At 47.8% G+C, this 22,104-nt stretch overlaps 1 protein-coding gene across 2 annotated transcripts in view; it reads right to left on the bottom strand.

The window, feature by feature from the left end:
- The window catches only part of arhgef3.2 (Rho guanine nucleotide exchange factor 3), a 143,906-nt gene that overhangs the window by 86,755 nt on the left and 35,047 nt on the right, over window positions 1-22,104 (bottom strand). Inside the window, exon 2 of one of the 2 annotated variants that reach the window (XM_031901259.1) lies at window positions 20,643-20,709. In XM_031901259.1, coding sequence (XP_031757119.1) covers window positions 20,643-20,709 — 67 coding nt within the window. Of the gene's footprint in view, window positions 1-4,935; window positions 5,024-20,642; window positions 20,710-22,104 lie in introns of those variants that run through there. The other variant, XM_004914175.4, reaches the window with a different exon arrangement.

The following is a 22,104-nucleotide window of genomic DNA, read 5'->3' as shown; positions in this document are numbered from 1 at the left end:
CGGGGTACAGGGGGTGATACCTATTTAAAAAACCCACCGCCCACCAATAATAAACATGAAGTTTCACCCCCTCCCTCTGCAGCTAAGGAGAATCACCCAAGTGCCCAGGAACTGGGTATGGGTAGGGCAGAAAGGCCAACTATATAAAGTACCCACAGATCAAGCCTGCGGGTAACACCCCCCCAAGATTCCCATGATATTTGTGTCCATTGTTTGGGTTCCATTGGGCACTCGTGGGGTACAGGGGGTAATACTTATGGGGCAGGGGGCGGGTTACTGTGGAAACAGGTGAAAAACAAAACCTAAAAATCACTAGGGGTGCCCCCCACCCCAATACTAGTGTTTAAAAAACCCACCGGCCAGGGGTATCCCACCAAGAATAAACATGAGAAATTTAACCCCCACCCTCTGCAGCTAAGGAGAATCACCCAAGTGCCCAGGAAGTGGGTAGGGCAGAAAGGCCAATTAGCTCTGGGCCCCTAGAATCCCATGGGTCCCTGGGGGGGGGGGCAAGGGGTATCTGTTGGTTATTTCTCCGGCCCAGGTTCCCGCTAACAAGCCCCTTTACCCCCCAGACTGGGTACAGACAGGCCCCTCTATTCCCCTCGCTGCTTTTCAGGCTTCTGAACAAGAAACAATAATGATTTCTCTCCGAGTCGCGACTAATTAGCAGCTTGCGCTTTCTCTGGGTGCAAATTGCCCAATTAATATAAACGTCTGGAATTATTTCATGTCATTCACTGTGAGATAAAAGAATTGCGAATGTGATCAGAGATATCGCTGACCCCCCCCCGCAGCTGCGCCGCATAATAACCCAACTGGGACGGCGCAATTACACGGCGGGCGGGGGGGGTAATTATTTATATTTCATATCACAGATGGTCGCCCCCCTAAACATCAATGTATTTTTTTACATTTCTTATCTTCGGTTTTGAATGGCATCTTCCCATGTTTTGGGGTTCTTTCCGATTAATATGAAAAGCAGAAAGAACACGGGGGGGGGGGGGGTGCACTTTCCTCTAAGCAACTTCCCCATTCATTCCTCATTCCCTTCCCTGCACTGCTGGTTCTGACTCCTGATACAACTCCCCAATACCCATTCATTCCTCATTCTCACTGGGTTTATAGTTATGTGTAACTGTCACTGTGTCTGTCCCTTTCCCTTCCCTGCACTGCTGGTTCTGACTCCTGATACAACTCCCCAATACCCATTCATTCCTCATTCTCACTGGGTTTATAGTTATGTGTAACTGTCACTGTGTCTGTCCCTTTCCCTTCCCTGCACTGCTGGTTCTGACTCCTGATACAACTCCCCAATATCCATTCATTCCTCATTCTCACTGGGTTTATAGTTATGTGTAACTGTCACTGTGTCTGTCCCTTTCCCTTCTCTGCACTGCTGGTTCTGACTCCTGATACAACTCCCCAATACCCATTCATTCCTCATTCTCACTGGGTTTATAGTTATGTGTAACTGTCACTGTGTCTGTCCCTTTCCCTTCCCTGCACTGCTGGTTCTGACTCCTGATACAACTCCCCAATATCCATTCATTCCTCATTCTCACTGGGTTTATAGTTATGTGTAACTGTCACTGTGTCTGTCCCTTTCCCTTCCCTGCACTGCTGGTTCTGACTCCTGATACAACTCCCCAATATCCATTCATTCCTCATTCTCACTGGGTTTATAGTTATGTGTAACTGTCACTGTGTCTGTCCCTTTCCCTTCTCTGCACTGCTGGTTCTGACTCCTGATACAACTCCCCAATACCCATTCATTCCTCATTCTCACTGGGTTTATAGTTATGTGTAACTGTCACTGTGTCTGTCCCTTTCCCTTCCCTGCACTGCTGGTTCTGACTCCTGATACAACTCCCCAATATCCATTCATTCCTCATTCTCACTGGGTTTATAGTTATGTGTAACTGTCACTGTGTCTGTCCCTTTCCCTTCCCTGCACTGCTGGTTCTGACTCCTGATACAACTCCCCAATATCCATTCATCCCTCATTCTCACTGGGTTTATAGTTATGTGTAACTGTCACTGTGTCTGTCCCTTTCCCTTCCCTGCACTGCTGGTTCTGACTCCTGATACAACTCCCCAATATCCATTCATTCCTCATTCTCACTGGGTTTATAGTTATGTGTAACTGTCACTGTGTCTGTCCCTTTCCCTTCCCTGCACTGCTGGTTCTGACTCCTGATACAACTCCCCAATATCCATTCATCCCTCATTCTCACTGGGTTTATAGTTATGTGTAACTGTCACTGTGTCTGTCCCTTTCCCTTCTCTGCACTGCTGGTTCTGACTCCTGATACAACTCCCCAATATCCATTCATTCCTCATTCTCACTGGGTTTATAGTTATGTGTAACTGTCACTGTGTCTGTCCCTTTCCCTTCCCTGCACTGCTGGTTCTGACTCCTGATACAACTCCCCAATACCCATTCATTCCTCATTCTCACTGGGTTTATAGTTATGTGTAACTGTCACCCTTTCCCTTCCCCGCACTGCTGGCAGAACCCACAGAATGCTACTGATGCTATTTTGATTATAATATGATCAGACATAAGAAAGTTTGGCTTAATAATGACTTTGCCTTTAATCCAGTCTGGACAGTAAATGTTGATGGGAGGGGCTAACAGGGGGGTTACGGGGGGGGGACCTGACAAGGGGCGGGGCTTCATTTTCTTGTTTCCCAAAACAGAAAATAAAACACGTTCTATGAAGCTGCCATGTCCCCTGGGTTCATTCTATAACAGAGTATTCAGTTTATTATCTGGAAGAGCCTCATGGGGGTAACATAATGCTGAGGGGTACCAGACCTAAGAATTTTATTACCCCCTTAATGTCACTGATATTTACCCCAAATAACACATTACAGTCCTTATTTGTGTATAAAATGTGCTATAAGCGAAACCTTTCAGAACTTTTCAGCAACCGGGTCACCAGGTACAAAGGAACCAATGATAACTCTCTCTATCCCGGTACCGGCACTGACTGTCCTACTATCCGACACTATAACCGGCCCGGTGGGATCGGACTGAAGCCCTGGGCTCTAGTGTTGCCTGGATTTTATGGGTTTGGGGGATTATTATTGTATTTACTCAGTGTGGGCAGGGGTGAAATAAAGATTGACTTTTTCATTTTGAATATGTTTTGATTAGTGTTTTAGTGATCCATGCAGGGGTTAAGTCCCATTTGGTACAATAATGCATATTAATATATAGGAGACCCTGTATGTGATCTTATATTATTTGCTCTCTCAGCACCTAATAGCAATTTTAATATAATAACCAATGAAAATTTGCTTTTTATATAAACAAACTGATGCAAAAGTGATTTACGGCTCTGTCTGGAACACACACACATATATATATATATGTACAAAGTCACACTAACTCCGCTGTGACTCAGGGACCCCACTAGTGACACAGACACACTCCCCCTATGACTCAGGGACCCCACTAGTGACACAGACACATTCCCCCTATGACTCAGGGACCCCACAAGTGACACAGACACACTCCCCCTATGACTCAGGGACCCCACTAGTGACACAGACACATTCCCCCTATGACTCAGGGACCCCACAAGTGACACAGACACATTCCCCCTATGACTCAGGGACCCCACAAGTGACACAGACACACTCCCCTTATGACTCAGGGACCCCACTAGTGCCACAGACACACTCCCCCTATGACTCAAGGACCCCACTAGTGACACAGACACACTCCCCCTATGACTCAGGGACCCCACAAGTGACACAGACACACTCCCCTTATGACTCAGGGACCCCACTAGTGACACAGACACATTCCCCCTATGACTCAGAGACCCCACTAGTGACACACACTACCCCTATCACTCAGGGACCCCACTAGTGACACAGACACACTCCCCCTATGACTCAGGGACCCCACAAGTGACACAGACACACTCCCCTTATGACTCAGGGACCCCACTAGTGACACAGACACATTCCCCCTATGACTCAGGGACCCCACTAGTGACACACACACTACCCCTATCATTTAGGGACCCAACTAGTGACACATACACTCCCCCTATGACTCAGGGACCCCACAAGTGACACAGACACATTCCCCCTATGACTCAGGGACCGCACAAGTGACACAGACACATTCCCCCTATGACTCAGGGACCCCACTAGTGACACATACACTCCCCCTATGACTCAGGGACCCCACAAATGACACAGACACACTCCCCTTATGACTCAGGGACCCCACTAGTGACACAGACACATTCCCCCTATGACTCAGGGACCCCACTAGTGACACACACACTACCCCTATCATTTAGGGACCCCACTAGTGACACATACACTCCCCCTATGACTCAGGGACCGCACAAGTGACACAGACACATTCCCCCTATGACTTAGGGACCCCACTAGTGACACAGACACATTCCCCCTATGACTCAGGGACCCCACTAGTGACAGACACACTCCCCTTATGACTCAGGGACCCCACTAGTGACACAGACACATTCCCCCTATGACTCAGGGACCCCACTAGTGACACAGACACATTCCCCCTATGACTCAGGGACCCCACTAGTGACACACACACTACCCCTATGATTCAGGGACCCCACTAGTGACACAGACACCCACCTCCTTTGACTCAGGGACCCCACTAGTGACACAGACGCACTCCCCTTATGACTCAGGGACCCCACTAGTGACACAGACACATTCCCCCTATGACTCAGGGACCCCACTAGTGACACAGACACATTCCCCCTATGACTCAGGGACCCCACTAGTTACAGACGCACTCCCCTTATGACTCAGGGACCCAACTAGTGACACAATCCCCGCTGTGACTCAGGGACCCCACTAGTGACACAGACACCCTCCCCACTGTGACAAAGCCACAGGTATAAGGATGAAGGGGCAGGACCGTACCTGATGCAGGAAACAGCAGCACCAGACCATGGGGGACGCCGGGACAAAGCACAAACAGATGTTGGAATCGGCCGCACCCCGGGCTGCAGAGTGGAACCAGCATGGGGCTGTAACATTGGCAGCGGCAGCAGCAGCCGGAGCAGCGAGACCTTATGGTTTCCTTTTGGTTCCGAGACCCCTCCCAGCGAGAGGGCTGCAAGCATGGCAGGAAGTGTCTCTTGGTGTCACAAACCTGAAACCGACATGTCTCATCCGAAACCCTCAGAGCGACTGTGACAGCCAATCAGGGAGCAGAAAGCGCAGGAGCGACGGAGGGCGCTATGGGCACGGCGTTACCCCAAGGGGTGCGTTTGGGCTGAATATTGGGGAACATTTATTTATTTTATTATATTTAGTTTATGTGGCTCCAAATAAGAAAGGCAACAAACTACCCAGCACACCCTTGTTGTAGAACTGTAATTCCCTACTAACGAGATCCGGGCCCCCCTCCCCCAGTCACTATTGCCCCCGAGCCTGGGGTCCTACCCTGTATCCCACCCAAGGAGGGGGTTGTGAGTTGGGTTGGAGACAAGTTGCCTTTGCTGAAATTCAGAATTCAGGGTCCAAAGCCCCAAACATTGAGCCAATGGCAGAAGGGTCCAAATTCATTATTTGCTTGGGGGGCCCCTCAGCGGTAGGGAACCCCTCTTTGATCTACAGAAGTGCATTTCACACTAACTGGTCTTAAACTGGTCTTCTAGTCGGCCCCCAAAGTAACTACTCTGTGAGTTATCGACCAACCAGAACCTCTACACAGTGCCACGGTGACCAATGGGGGGGCCCCTTTATAGGCCCCAAACCCACCTCACAAACATTATGGTGCCTACTACATCCCTGGGACCCCCAGCAAAGATAAATATGTTTCTATTACCCCGGGAAACCTACTGCCCCAGCCAGGGAGACAGATTGCCAGTCGGAGCCTGGAGAGAGATAAGTAGTGATTTCCTATCAGTAGTAAGAACCATTATCCTCTCACCCGGCTTTATTAATTGCAACAGCAGCACTTGTTAACGATGTTTACAAACACGGATGTTTCTGTTCAGGTCGAGGGAAGCTATTTCCTTCGCCTTCCTCACTTCCTGTGCTGTTTCCACTCAAATGGGCAACTTCCTGAGAGACAGACAAAGGGAAATTTCCTTCCACTGCCTCCTGCAAAACAGCTTGAGAAAGTGTAATATTATGTCACAACATGGAAACCCCATTATGTGTGTGTAATAGGAGTTATTCTACTGACTTTGTGTGATCCAATATTTATATACAGGTATGAGATCCCTTATCCGGAAACCCAGTATCCAGAAAGTTATGAATTACGGAATGGCCATCTCCCATAGACTAATTTTAATGGTTAAATGATTCCCTTTTCTCTGTAATAATAAAACAGTACCTGTACTTGATCCCAACTAAGATATAATTACCCCTAATTGGGGGCAGAACAGCCCTATTGGGTTTATTTCATGGTTAAATGATTCCCTTTTCTCTGTAATAATAAAACAGTACCTGTACTTGATCCCAACTAAGATATAATTACCCCTTATTGGGGGCAGAACAATCCTATTGGGTTTATTTAATGGTTAAATGATTCCCTTTTCTCTGTAATAATAAAACAGTACCTGTACTTGATCCCAACTAAGATATAATTACCCCTTATTGGGGGCAGAACAGCCCTATTGGGTTTATTCAATATTTAAATGATTTTGTGCAGACTTAAGTTATGGAGATCCAAATTACAGAAAGATCCCTCATCCAGAAGACCCCAGGTCCCGAGGATTCTGGATAACAGGTCCCATACCTGTACAATGAAATATTCAGCCCCAGTCCCTTCCCAGAGGCTATTATCCCCCCACTGCTACTATAGGCACCATCTCTCCCTACTATACCTGCTATCCCACAGCCCCAGTCCCTTCCCAGAGGCTATTATCCCCCCACTGCTACTATAGGCACCATCTCTCCCTACTATACCTGCTATCCCACAGCCCCAGTCCCTTCCCAGAGGCTATTATCCCCCCACTGCTACTATAGGCACCATCTCTCCCTACTATACCTGCTATCCCACAGCCCCAGTCCCTTCCCAGAGGCTATTATCCCACTGCTACTATAGGCACCATCTCTCCCTACTATACCTGCTATCCCACAGCCCCAGTCCCTTCCCAGAGGCTATTATCCCCCCACTGCTACTATAGGCACCATCTCTCCCTACTATACCTGCTATCCCACAGCCCCAGTCCCTTCCCAGAGGCTATTATCCCCCCACTGCTACTATAGGCACCATCTCTCCCTACTATACCTGCTATCCCACAGCCCCAGTCCCTTCCCAGAGGCTATTATCCCCCCACTGCTACTATAGGCACCATCTCTCCCTACTATACCTGCTATCCCACAGCCCCAGTCCCTTCCCAGAGGCTATTATCCCCCACTGCTACTATAGGCACCATCTCTCCCTACTATACCTGCTATCCCACAGCCCCAGTCCCTTCCCAGAGGCTATTATCCCCCCACTGCTACTATAGGCACCATCTCTCCCTACTATACCTGCTATCCCACAGCCCCAGTCCCTTCCCAGAGGCTATTATCCCCCCACTGCTACTATAGGCACCATCTCTCCCTACTATACCTGCTATCCCACAGCCCCAGTCCCTTCCCAGAGGCTATTATCCCCCCACTGCTACTATAGGCACCATCTCTCCCTACTATACCTGCTATCCCACTGCCCCAGTCCCTTCCCAGAGGCTATTATCCCCCCACTGCTACTATAGGCACCATCTCTCCCTACTATACCTGCTATCCCACAGCCCCAGTCCCTTCCCAGAGGCTATTATCCCCCCACTGCTACTATAGGCACCATCTCTCCCTACTATTCTGAATGGCACAGTAATATTAAGCTGACAGTTACTCCCCCCAATAGACAGAGCTTGGCGCGGGGCCCTGGGTGCCACAGCTGCATGTCACTAGAAGAGACAGTTTCCTTTAACACTTACACGTTAATAAAACACAAAGGCTTTGCTGATGGAGGGCACATTGGACAGGGAAGGAATTGCAGCGGCAGGAAAGGCAGGTTTGGGAGCCGCAGACAGACACCTGGCTGGATATAAAAGGGACGGGGGGCAGTTTACTCAGCACATTGCAGGGCTACAAATTGTAGAACTGTGAGCAGCAATAATACTAATAGTTTTACAATGTTTATCGCTCGCTTTGATGGTCGGAGTCTGCAATGTGTCATCGCCCACGGGACAGCGGGCAGCGCCACGCGTTGCTGCCATAACGACTTTATGGGATCTCATAAAGAAACGGAGAATGGGCCAATGCGCTGCTAATGGATTCCTGATGTGGGGCACGTGGGACTGTAGCGGTCACATGAGATCAGTTGCAAATCCCTGGCTGGAAATGGGTCAGAATGTTCTGTGTGTGACGGATTGGGCTGAGCTCGGGGGGGAATGTTGGATCACATGGGTCTGTCGGTTCCACTCACTATGTGGTTCCCCAGGGAGAGAAAAGAAAGTTTTCCATCATAGCCCTGCCCAGTGTTGTCCCGCCCCACTGCCCGGGGTTAGCCACGACAATAGGGGGCACCTTTTTGTGCCCCTTAGATCAGGGTCCAGGGTCTTTATAACTGACCCCAAGAATCTCCCTGTCCCTCCCCCTGTAAGCTGCCATTGAAGTGTTCAAGCACCACCCACTTCCTGAGTCAATGACTTCCTGCCTCTGAACTGGGAGCCGCCATTAGTGCGTGTCGAAGCTTAATCCCCCAGAACCCTCTGCCAACTCAGCACAGCACTCTGGGAGTTGTAGTTTATAACCACTTGGAGATTCCAGGCTTTTAATAAACACTGGGCAAATTAGCACCTGGGCAGTAACCCATAGCAACCAATCAGAGGTGAGATTTTTCCAGCCAGCTGCAGGTTGAACACTGAAAGCAATAATCTGATTGGTTGCAATGAGTTACTGCCCAGGTGCAACTTTGTCCAGTGTTTATAAATGACCCCCAACTAAGTTATATATAGTGAATAAAGTGCCCCCTATTGTAACATATAGGGATATTATAAGCCCCCAAGGAGTTCCTTATAATATATAGTGAATAAAGTGCCCCCTATTGTAACATATAGGGATATTATAAGCCCCCGAGGAGTTCCTTATAATATATAGTGAATAAAGTGCCCCCTATTGTAACATATAGGGATATTATAAGCCCCCGAGGAGTTCCTTATAATATATAGTGAATAAAGTGCCCCCTATTGTAACATATAGGGATATTATAAGCCCCCGAGGAGTTCCTTATAATATATAGTGAATAAAGTGCCCCCTATTGTAACATATAGGGATATTATAAGCCCCCGAGGAGTTCCACCCAAACTCATAGGTAACTTATAATACCCTAATTTATTATAATATACAAGTTTCAGTGAGTCATGTGACAGAAATGACATCACTAAGCTCCGATTATAACTGATGACATCACTAAACACCGTTTATAAGGATATAATTTACATTTTGGTCCCATAGGGAAATGACCAATATAAATATATATACAGCTATTATCTCAGGGGCCCTACAGGGACACAAGAGGCCCCATTTCCTGGCAACCATAATATTTCCGTACACATCCCTCCATCCTGGAGACCAGCCGTTACAATACAAAGGCCCTGAGACAGACGGACAAACTGGTAATAGATGAAGGATTGGGCCCCCAGCATCACCGGGGCCCCTTGGGGCGGGGGGTATAGATACAAGTACAAAGGACATAACACATTGTGTAACAATTGTCAGTAAACCCCCCGGCAGGGTCTCACTCGGAGGCTCACACCGACCTCTCTTTTCCTTACAAACATGCTGATTCCTGAGTCGGAACGAAGGATTTTTTTGTTTGTGCTCAAAAATAGCTCATCTGGGAACGCCAAGCGGCTCATTCCTGCGCTCCGTTCTCACGAGAAATCCCTATAAACTGCTCAGCGCTGAAATGCTTCCCACTTTATGTATCTGTGTGTGTCGCCGGGGGGCTGAGAGGGGGGGATATCTGTATAAATCTGGGCTCCCCTGGCTGGCTCTGAACTACAGATCCCAGCATCCCCACGCAGCCAGAGAAGGCGCAACTTGCAGGAAGAAGCCTCGCTAGAAATGCTGTATTTTATATATTGTACAGCCCAGAGGGGCTCAGCAGCCACCCATATCCTGTCCTGAGCCATCTTTTGTGTGTCAGTGGCACTGCACATGCTCAGTGGGTTCTGGGCTGCTGGGGGAGGAGCTTAGGGGAAATCAGAAAAACATCTGTCATTGAAACTGATGCTACAGGACTGATTATGAGTCAGTTTTAATGCAGACTGCACAGGTTTCTAGTCAGCCATGTAATCTAACAATGTATTTGTACTGTGCCTGTTATATTGTATATATAATATATACTGTGCCCGTTATAGTGTATATATACTGTATAGTGGGCCCGTTAAAGTATGTATATACTGTATAGTGGGCCCGTTATAGTGTATATATACTGTATAGTGGGCCCGTTATAGTGTATATATACTGTATAGTGGGCCCGTTATAGTGTGTATATACTGTATAGTGGGCCGTTATAGTGTATATATACTGTATAGTGGGCCCGTTATAGTGTATATATACTGTATAGTGGGCCCGTTATAGTGTGTATATACTGTATAGTGGGCCCGTTATAGTGTATATATACTGTATAGTGGGCCCGTTATAGTGTATATATACTGTATAGTGGGCCCGTTATAGTGTATATACTGTATAGTGGGCCCGTTATAGTGTATATACTGTATAGTGGGCCCGTTATAGTGTATATACTGTATAGTGGGCCCGTTATAGTGTATATATACTGTATAGTGGGCCCGTTATAGTGTATATACTGTATAGTGGGCCCGTTATAGTGTGTATATACTGTATAGTGGGCCCGTTATAGTGTATATATACTGTATAGTGGGCCCGTTATAGTGTATATATACTGTATAGTGGGCCCGTTATAGTGTATATATACTGTATAGTGGGCCTGTTATAGTGTGTATATACTGTATAGTGGGCCCGTTATAGTGTATATATACTGTATAGTGGGCCCGTTATAGTGTATATACTGTATAGTGGGCCCGTTATAGTGTATATATACTGTATAGTGGGCCCGTTATAGTGTATATATACTGTATAGTGGGCCCGTTATAGTGTATATACTGTATAGTGGGCCCGTTATAGTGTATATATACTGTATAGTGGGCCCGTTATAGTGTATATACTGTATAGTGGGCCCGTTATAGTGTGTATTATACTGTATAGTGGGCCCGTTATAGTGTGTATATACTGTATAGTGGGCCCGTTATAGTGTATATATACTGTATAGTGGGCCCGTTATAGTGTATATATACTGTATAGTGGGCCCGTTATAGTGTATATATACTGTATAGTGGGCCCGTTATAGTGTATATATACTGTATAGTGGGCCCGTTATAGTGTATATATACTGTATAGTAGGCCCGTTATAGTGTGTATATACTGTCTAGTGGGCCCGTTATAGTGTGTATATACTGTATAGTGGGCCCGTTATAGTGTATATATACTGTATAGTGGGCCCGTTATAGTGTATATACTGTATAGTGGGCCCGTTATAGTGTATATATACTGTATAGTGGGCCCGTTATAGTGTGTATATACTGTATAGCGGGCCCGTTATAGTGTGTATATATACTGTATAGTGGGCCCGTTATAGTGTGTATATACTGTATAGTGGGCCCGTTATAGTGTATATATACTGTATAGTGTGCCCGTTATAGTGTATATACTGTATAGTGGGCCCGTTATAGTGTATATATACTGTATAGTGGGCCCGTTATAGTGTATATACTGTATAGTGGGCCCGTTATAGTGTATATATACTGTATAGTGTATATCTAAGGGAAAATACAATATAAATATAAAGGAAAGAATCCGGTAAATGGTTTATTCCAGCCCAGGTCGGTGTATTTAGCCCCTCACCTATTGCAGAGAGACCGGGGCACAATACACCCCTGCGCCCCCATATCACCCCCCCCCCCCCCCGGGTTCAGAATAAAATTGGCGCTGGTATCGAGGCTGCCGCCCTGAACCCCAATCCCCGGCGCTTTCAGTTACTGTGGGGAAGGGATTTACGGTGCCCTCACAGCTGGCAGGAAGTCCGACGCAGCTTAAATCACTGCTCAAAAAATAGACTCAAAATCAACAAAGAGAGGAGATAAAGTAACGGAAACCACCCACAATGAATCACGCCGGGCCGGGCCCTATAGCAACGGGCGGGGAAAAGCCATTCGCTGCCGCGCTTTGGGATCTACCAGCTTCCCGCGGGGGAGGGGGGGGGCAGTGGAACCCCATATAAAACCACTTTCATTAAAGGCACTTGCTCCTTGCACTTCCGTATCGTTGGGCTTGGTGCCACTCAGTCCTTCCTACCCCCCCGGGGGCCCCCCACCTACCCAAATCCTGCATAACATTATTCTTACTGTAGGTGCATTGGGGGAGGTAGATCTGCGGGCCGGGGGGGGGGTGCCGGTGGGATTGGGTCTGACGCAGAGGAACCCTGGAGCTGCCGCCATCTCCGGACCAGGAGTAGCTTCAAGGGTTCCCACAAAATGGCACCCACAGGCAGCCAGGGTCAGACTGGGCCCCCACCCCTAAGTGCGTATAAGTTAAACTTACCTTCAGCGTGTCAGGGAGGGAGACCGGCGCCCCGGGGGGGCTCACAGCAGGGATCGGGTCTGGGCCGGTGGGGCCCATCAGGTTGTTTCCCCCCCAGTCCAGTTCAACTCTGGGCAATTGTGCCTGATTTGTGACAAAGTGTACACACAGTTGTGTCCATTTGGGTGAATCTGTCGCAACTTGCGGCAGACCCAGTGCAAAAGAATCACGTCTGCAATGGTGCATTGTGGGAAAAAAACAAAAAAAATGGCGATTGCGGCCGAAATTGCACCTTACTCACTGCACTTGTGGATGAAAATGAGCCCAAAGATCATCAAATGGGGACATCAAGGCCCATGTGGCCCAGCAGAGCAGCGCGGCTCTCTAACCGACCAACACTGGGCATGGGCACCCAGGCAATCCTTACTAAACACCTCCTTTCCATGGGGCAGCTGCTAGCCCTGCCAGTATCCTGCCAACGCTTCCCTACTGGGGGCCACCATTTGGCAATTGCCTAACGTTAAACATATCAGACCATGTTTATAGCCCCAGTGACTCGGCATACGGTTGGGCACTAGTGACAAGCAAATCCGTCCCATTTCACTTCGCCAAAAAATTGCAAAACTGCCAAAAATTTAAGAAAACGGAGAAAAATGAGCAAAATGAGCAAAATGCGCTACTGCGTGACTTTTTTGACGCAACTAGGATTCGGAAAATAGTGGATGTGGTGCATCACATGACACAACCGCAACTTATTTGATGCAACTTTTTTCTCACTCGCCGACTTTTTGTTGCGGCAAATTTTTGCAGCAGTTTCGTAAAAAAAATATCAAGTGAAAAAATTTGCTTATCCCTATCGGGGACTATTATGGAAACTGCGGGACTATAATGGAAACTGCGGGACTATAATGGAAACTGCAGGACTATTATGGAAACTGCGGGACTATAATGGAAACTGCTGACTATAATGGAAACTGCAGGACTATTATGGAAACTGCAGGACTATTATGGAAACTGCGGGACTATTATGGAAACTGCGGGACTATTATGGAAACTGCGGGACTATAATGGAAACTGCAGGACTATTATGGAAACTGCGGGACTATAATAGAAACTGCAGGACAATTATGGGAACTGCGGGACTATTATGGAAACTGCGGGACTATAATAGAAACTGCAGGACTATTATGGAAACTGCGGGATTATTATGGAAACTGCGGGACTATTATGGAAACTGCGGGACTATAATAGAAACTGCAGGACAATTATGGAAACTGCGGGACTATTATGGAAACTGCGGGACTATAATAGAAACTGCAGGACAATTATGGGAACTGCGGGACTATTATGGAAACTGCGGGACTATAATAGAAACTGCAGGACTATTATGGAAACTGCGGGATTATTATGGAAACTGCGGGACTATAATAGAAACTGCAGGACTATTATGGAGACTGCGGGACTATAATGGAAACTGCAGGACTATTATGGAAACTGCGGGACTATAATAGAAACTGCAGGACTATTATGGAAACTGCGGGACTATAATGGAAACTGCGGGACTATTATGGAAACTGCAGGACAATTATGGAAACTGCGGGACTATAATGGAAACTGCGGGACTATAATGTAAACTGCGGGACTATTATGGAAACTGCGGGACTATAATGTAAACTGCAGGACTATTATGGAAACTGCGGGACTATAATGTAAACTGCAGGACTATTATGGAAACTGCGGGACTATAATGTAAACTGCAGGACTATTATGGAAACTGCAGGACTATAATAGAAACTGCAGGACTATTATGGAAACTGCGGGACTATAATGTAAACTGCAGGACTATTATGGAAACTTCCAGACCAAACCTGTGCATGTACTGGCACCATGTTTCCCGGGGCCACAGATCAGACCCTTATCCTCACGTTACCTCTGTGCTGCTCCGTACTGCCCCCGGGGCCTGTCTCGCAGTCGCTGGCGCTCACATGACAGGCCTGCTTATTCTCCAGGTAGCCGCGGCTTTCTTCTGCTTCCAAGGAACTAACGGCCGCGGCGGTGAGACAGTTGCCTAGAGCCACGGGAATCAGAGGCAGCCGCTCAGAGCCACAGGGAGCGGAACTATTCTATTAACTCTTAGTACATTATAGAATGGCCAGTTCTTAGCAACTTTTCAATTGGTCTTCATTTTTTATAGTTTCTGAATTATTTGCCTTTTTTCTTCCAACTCTTTGCAGCTTTCATAAGGGGGTCACTGACCCCGGCAGCCAACAAAATATTGCTCTCTGAGGCTCCAGTTTTATTGTTACTGTTATATTTTTCTTTCTATTCAGGCCCTCTCCTATTTATGTTCCAATGTCTCACTCCACTGCTTAGTTGCTAAGGTAATTTAGACCCTAGAAACCAGATAGCAGCTAAAAATGCAAACCGGAGAGCTGCTGAATATAAAGCAAAATAATTAAAGAAAACAAACAAACACACACAATTAAAAAATGAAGACCAATTGCAAATTGTTCCAGAATATCACTCTCTACTTCATATTAAAAGTTAAATCTAATATGAAAGATATTTAAGGTAGGAGTTAGGCCGGGGAGGGGGGACTAAGGTACAGCAGACCCCGAGGTCCGGGCCCCCCTGCAACCATGGGGTCTGCTATATATATAGTTGTACTGCTGGGTCGGACTGGCCTGCTGGGATACCAGGGAGCATCCCGGTGAGCCCCACTCTATGATAAATCCCATTAGACAGATACCATTTAGTACATCTAATGGTGCATAGAGTGGCCCCTAGATGTCAGGTTCTCGGGGTGCATAGACTCCATCTTAATCAAATAATTCAGAATTTTAAAACTGATTCCCTTTTTCTCTGTAATAATAAAACAGTACCTGTACTTGATCCCAACTAAGATATAATTACCCCTTATTGGGGGCAGAACAGCCCTATTGGGTTTATTTAATGGTTAAATGATTCCCTTTTCTCTGTAATAATAAAACAGTACCTGTACTTGATCCCAACTAAGATATAATTACCCCTTATTGGGGCAGAACAGCCCTATTGGGTTTATTTCATGGTTAAATGATTCCCTTTTCTCTGTAATAATAAAACAGTACCTGTACTTGATCCCAACTAAGATATAATTACCCCTTATTGGGGCAGAACAGCCCTATTGGGTTTATTTCATGGTTAAATGATTCCCTTTTCTCTGTAATAATAAAACAGTACCTGTACTTGATCCCAACTAAGATATAATCACCCCTTATTGGGGGCAGAACAGCCCTATTGGGTTTATTTAATGGTTAAATGATTCCCTTTTCTCTGTAATAATAAAACAGTACCTGTACTTGATCCCAACTAAGATATAATTACCCCTTATTGGGGCAGAACAGCCCTATTGGGTTTATTTAATGGTTAAATGATTCCCTTTTCTCTGTAATAATAAAACAGTACCTGTACTTGATCCCAACTAAGATATAATTACCCCTTATTGGGGCAGAACAGCCCTATTGGGTTTATTTAATGTTTTATTGATTTTTTAGTAGACTTAAGGTATGGAGATCCAAATTATGGAAAGACCCCTTATCCAGAATACCCTTGGTCCCAAGCATTCTGGATAACGGGTCCTATACCTGTACCAGAGACACTAAACACTGTGTCGGACCCACAGCCGGAACCCATTATTTTCCGCTGAATGTGACAAATAATGTAAAACCCCCGGCGGAACATTCCTTCGGATAAATGCCTCTAATACTCTGAAAGAATGCAGATCTGCTGACATCTGATTGGCCGCTTCGGCCGCTGGGTGACGGGACTTTCAGTAACTCCCGCGCTGTGTTTATCTCTCGCCCGCGGATAGTTTACGTCTCTCTCAGGGCCCAATCTGTAGCGATGAGAAACGGCCACTTCCATATCTGAGGTTTTACTTGTAAACAATTATTTCCAGCGAAGTCCAATTTAAGAAATTCTTTATATCATCTTCATCTTCATCCTACTCATCCCGGCTATTTTTACTTCTCTCCATGTTCCCATTCGGTAAATACGTCGGCAGTTTATCCAGATAATACAGATAATGTCACCCCGAGCCCCGTGGGCCAATCACGTGCTGCTTTTCCAGCTAAAGCTGAAGTATTCCCAGTGTTGTAGATAGAAGCGTGTGATTGGCTATCGTGGGCCCAGAGCATTCCTCCTGTGCTCATTCATATTTATCCAATAAACAGCCTTTTAAGGTGCTTCATTAGTTGAAGCAATGGGTGTAGATGGGTAACAGCCCCGTGTCTGGGAGCCCCCCCACATGCACCGAGACCCCCCCACAATGAGACAGCAGTGCAGGCAAGAGGGGAGATTGAGGAAAGAGACATACAGCAAAACCTGAGTAACATTTCCCAGCCGCCCCCCGGAATCTAAACACCAGACTTTCCCTTTATAAATAATTATTGTAGGAGCAGAATGTGAATGAAAAGGGGAATATAATCCTATAATTTCATTGTACAGTGTGTGAAGGAATTGCAGTTTGCAATTAAAAAAAAAAGTTATTTGGTTGCTAAGGCTTCAATGGCCCTAGCAACCAAGCTTTGGCTTGAATGACAGGTGAGAAGTTGTAGAGCGAACAAAATAACGGCACAACAGGTAGCGCAGGGGTCTCCAGACCTGGCCGTGTATGGGCCGACTGGCTATGGAGTATGGGCCGACTGGCTAAGGAGTATGGGCCGACTGGCTATGGAGTATGGGCCGACTGGCTAAGGAGTATGGGCCGACTGGCTATGGAGTATGGGCCGACTGGCTATGGAGTATGGGCCGACTGGCTATGGAGTATGGGCCGACTGGCTATGGAGTATGGGCCGACTGGCTAAGGAGTATGGGCCGACTGGCTATGGAGTATGGGCCGACTGGCTATGGAGTATGGGCCGACTGGCTATGGAGTATGGGCCGACTGGCTATGGAGTATGGGCCGACTGGCTATGGAGTATGGGCCGACTGGCTATGGAGTATGGGCCGACTGGCTATGGCGTATGGGCCGACTGGCTATGGCGTATGGGCCGACTGGCTATGGCGTATGGGCCGACTGGCTATGGCGTATGGGCCGACTGGCTATGGCGTATGGGCCGACTGGCTATGGCGTATGGGCCGACTGGCTATGGCGTATGGGCCGACTGGCTATGGCGTATGGGCCGACTGGCTATGGCGTATGGGCCGACTGGCTATGGCGTATGGGCCGACTGGCTATGGCGTATGGGCCGACTGGCTATGGCGTATGGGCCGACTGGCTATGGCGTATGGCCGACTGGCTATGCGTAGCCGACTGGCTATGGCGTATGGGCCGACTGGCTATGGAGTATGGGCTGACTGGCTATGGAATATGGGCTGACTGGCTATGGAGTATGGGCTGACTGGCTATGGAATATGGGCTGACTGGCTATGGAGTATGGGCTGACTGGCTATGGAGTATGGGCCGACTGGCTATGGAATATGGGCCGACTGGCTATGGAGTATGGGCCGACTGGCTATGGAATATGGGCCGACTGGCTATGGAGTATGGGCCGACTGGCTATGGAGTATGGGCCGACTGGCTATGGAGTATGGGCCGACTGGCTATGGAGTATGGGCCGACTGGCTATGGAGTATGGGCCGACTGGCTATGGAGTATGGGCCGACTGGCTATGGAGTATGGGCCGACTGGCTATGGCGTATGGGCCGACTGGCTATGGCGTATGGGCCGACTGGCTATGGAGTATGGGCCGACTGGCTATGGCGTATGGGCCGACTGGCTATGGAGTATGGGCCGACTGGCTATGGCGTATGGGCCGACTGGCTATGGAGTATGGGCTGACTGGCTATGGAGTATGGGCTGACTGGCTATGGAATATGGGCTGACTGGCTATGGAGTATGGGCTGACTGGCTATGGAATATGGGCTGACTGGCTATGGAGTATGGGCCGACTGGCTATGGAGTATGGGCTGACTGGCTATGGAATATGGGCCGACTGGCTATGGAGTATGGGCCGACTGGCTATGGAATATGGGCCGACTGGCTATGGAGTATGGGCCGACTGGCTATGGAGTATGGGCCGACTGGCTATGGAGTATGGGCCGACTGGCTATGGAGTATGGGCCGACTGGCTATGGAGTATGGGCCGACTGGCTATGGAGTATGGGCCGACTGGCTATGGAGTATGGGCCGACTGGCTATGGAGTATGGGCTGACTGGCTATGGAGTATGGGCCGACTGGCTATGGAGTATGGGCCGACTGGCTATGGAGTATGGGCCGACTGGCTATGGGCCGACTGGCTATGGAGTATGGAGCTGGGGAGGCTTCTGGAAAGGCCCAGATTGAGGATGAGCCAATGACTGAGGGGACCCTGAGTGGGGGCACACAACTGCTATAATGAATATGGAGCCTCCCTGCCAATGAATATTTCTGGGGGTCCCAGCTCACCGCTAGCCAATATGAGCGCCAGTGTTGTGCCCCCTGCGACTCCCTGGTTCATATATACACCCTGTGTCGGCCTATTGCTGAACTTACACATCATCTCCTCTTGCCTCCCATTGACATGAATGGGAAATGCCTGACAGGCTGATGAGTCAATGGGAGTCGGCGGGGGGGCAGCACCCTGGGTGCCACTGACTTTAACCTAAAAGCAGATTTACAAAGAGGAAGCGAGATAAACCCCTCCCCCCAGTAACCACAGCCCCCCCCCCCAGTAACCACAGCCCCCCCCCAGTAACCACAGCCCCCCCCCCCAGTAACCACAGCCCCCCTATCTCTGATACTGTGATATCTACCCAGTTCCTCTGCTGCTATAAATATATAGATATATCTCTGAGTATCAGTGGCTGCTGTTTCATGTCAAGGGATTTGCATTTTGAGTGAATGGTACTAAGTGCAATGGGATTCCGGGGTGGGGGGGGTTGGTGTTTTACATAACATATTTTTCCCCTCTTTCTGTTCTTTTTAAACAATGTAGCAGCAATTCCCCCCCTCAGTCAGCTTATAATCTACCTTCTGCTACATTGTTTCAAGAGTCAGAACCAAAGAACAGAAAGGGACAAACTATATCAATTACAGTTACACATAACTATAAACCCAGTGAGAATGAGGAATGAATGGATATTGGGGAGTTGTATCAGGAGTCAGAACCAGCAGTGCAGGGAAGGGAAAGGGACAGACACAGTGACAGTTACACATAACTATAAACCCAGTGAGAATGAGGAATGAATGGATATTGGGGAGTTGTATCAGGAGTCAGAACCAGCAGTGCAGGGAAGGGAAAGGGACAGACACAGTGACAGTTACACATAACTATAAACCCAGTGAGAATGAGGGATGAATGGATATTGGGGAGTTGTATCAGGAGTCAGAACCAGCAGTGCAGGGAAGGGAAAGGGACAGACACAGTGACAGTTACACATAACTATAAACCCAGTGAGAATGAGGGATGAATGGGTATTGGGGAGTTGTATCAGGAGTCAGAACCAGCAGTGCAGAGAAGGGAAAGGGACAGACACAGTGACAGTTACACATAACTATAAACCCAGTGAGAATGAGGAATGAATGGGTATCGGGGAGTTGTATCAGGAGTCAGAACCAGCAGTGCAGGGAAGGGAAAGGGACAGACACAGTGACAGTTACACATAACTATAAACCCAGTGAGAATGAGGAATGAATGGATATTGGGGAGTTGTATCAGGAGTCAGAACCAGCAGTGCAGGGAAGGGAAAGGGACAGTCACAGTGACAGTTACACATAACTATAAACCCAGTGAGAATGAGGGATGAATGGATATTGGGGAGTTGTATCAGGAGTCAGAACCAGCAGTGCAGGGAAGGGAAAGGGACAGACACAGTGACAGTTACACATAACTATAAACCCAGTGAGAATGAGGAATGAATGGGTATTGGGGAGTTGTATCAGGAGTCAGAACCAGCAGTGCAGGGAACGTTGCTTAGAATGAGATAATGAGAACCCATAATAGGAAATGCATGGGATGGGGGACACACACAGGAAAGGGTTAAATAACAAACAAGCTCTTACCCCTCGGAAGTTCCAGTCTTTCGGAGAAGGGAAAAGTGAGAATTTCTTCTTCGGTTGCCATTTAGGCCTGAAAAACAAAAGGGGGGTGAGACGGTGTTTATGGTAGAGACGCCCCACATTCCTCACTGTCACATCCCCATGTCATGCTCTCCCATCAGCCCAGGGATTTCCTGCTCCCCTGTATGTGGGATTATATTGTCTCTTGGTTTGGTAAACACCACATTCACATGAATAGCCGGGTAATGGGAGCCTAGTGATACCCAATACCTACCTGCCCGCCGCTACTAACGGCTCTATTCCCATGGGAACATAAACAAGAGATTAAATCAGCACCTCAAGGCTCATTTACGGCCTAATCTGCGCCCCGAGCCGGAGGGATGTTGTGATACTTAATCATCAGCCGAATCTGTTTTACAGATAGCTAGAATCTCAGCCATAAAGCAGGGCAGGACTGCTGCTTACAATGGGGGGGGATCAGATAGGATCTGTGCCACTGTGACAGAATGCTCTGTTATACAGATAGCTAGAATCTCAGCCATAAAGCAGGGCAGGACTGCTGCTTACAATGGGGGGGGATCAGATAGGATCTGTGCCACTGTGACAGAATGCTCTGTTATACAGATAGCTAGAATCTCAGCCATAAAGCAGGGCAGGACTGCTGCTTACAATGGGGGGATCAGATAGGATCTGTGCCACTGTGACAGAATGCTCTGTTATACAGATAGCTAGAATCTCAGCCATAAAGCAGGGCAGGACTGCTGCTTACAATGGGGGGGTCAGATAGGATCTGTGCCACTGTGACAGAATGCTCTGTTATACAGATAGCTAGAATCTCAGCCATAAAGCAGGGCAGGACTGCTGCTTACAATGGGGGGATCAGATAGGATCTGTGCCACTGTGACAGAATGCTCTGTTATACAGATAGCTAGAATCTCAGCCATAAAGCAGGGCAGGACTGCTGCTTACAATGGGGGGATCAGATAGGATCTGTGCCACTGTGACAGAATGCTCTGTTATACAGATAGCTAGAATCTCAGCCATAAAGCAGGGCAGGACTGCTGCTTACAATGGGGGGATCAGATAGGATCTGTGCCACTGTGACAGAATGCTCTGTTATACAGATAGCTAGAATCTCAGCCATAAAGCAGGGCAGGACTGCTGCTTACAATGGGGGGATCAGATAGGATCTGTGCCACTATGACAGAATGCTCTGTTATACAGATAGCTAGAATCTCAGCCATAAAGCAGGGCAGGACTGCTGCTTACAAAGGCCGTTGTTCTGGCCTTTGACATCCCCTCAACAGTTACAGCTTGTTTGGTTCTGGCCCGTGTATTTCTTTCTTCCCGGAGAGCTCCCCCTGCTGGAGAACTGCAGGCACGGCTCAGCCACTATCTTTTTTAACTGTCGGCCAGGTTTGGGAAGGCTTTAATGAAAATCTACCCCCCAGGGCCAAGCGCTCTT

This window comes from Xenopus tropicalis, chromosome 4 (genome assembly GCF_000004195.4).
Source record: "Xenopus tropicalis strain Nigerian chromosome 4, UCB_Xtro_10.0, whole genome shotgun sequence".
NCBI classification, from domain to species: Eukaryota; Metazoa; Chordata; class Amphibia; order Anura; family Pipidae; genus Xenopus; species Xenopus tropicalis.
The sequence above is the reverse complement of the archived record's forward strand: the minus strand, read 5'-3'. Positions and strand labels throughout refer to the sequence as shown.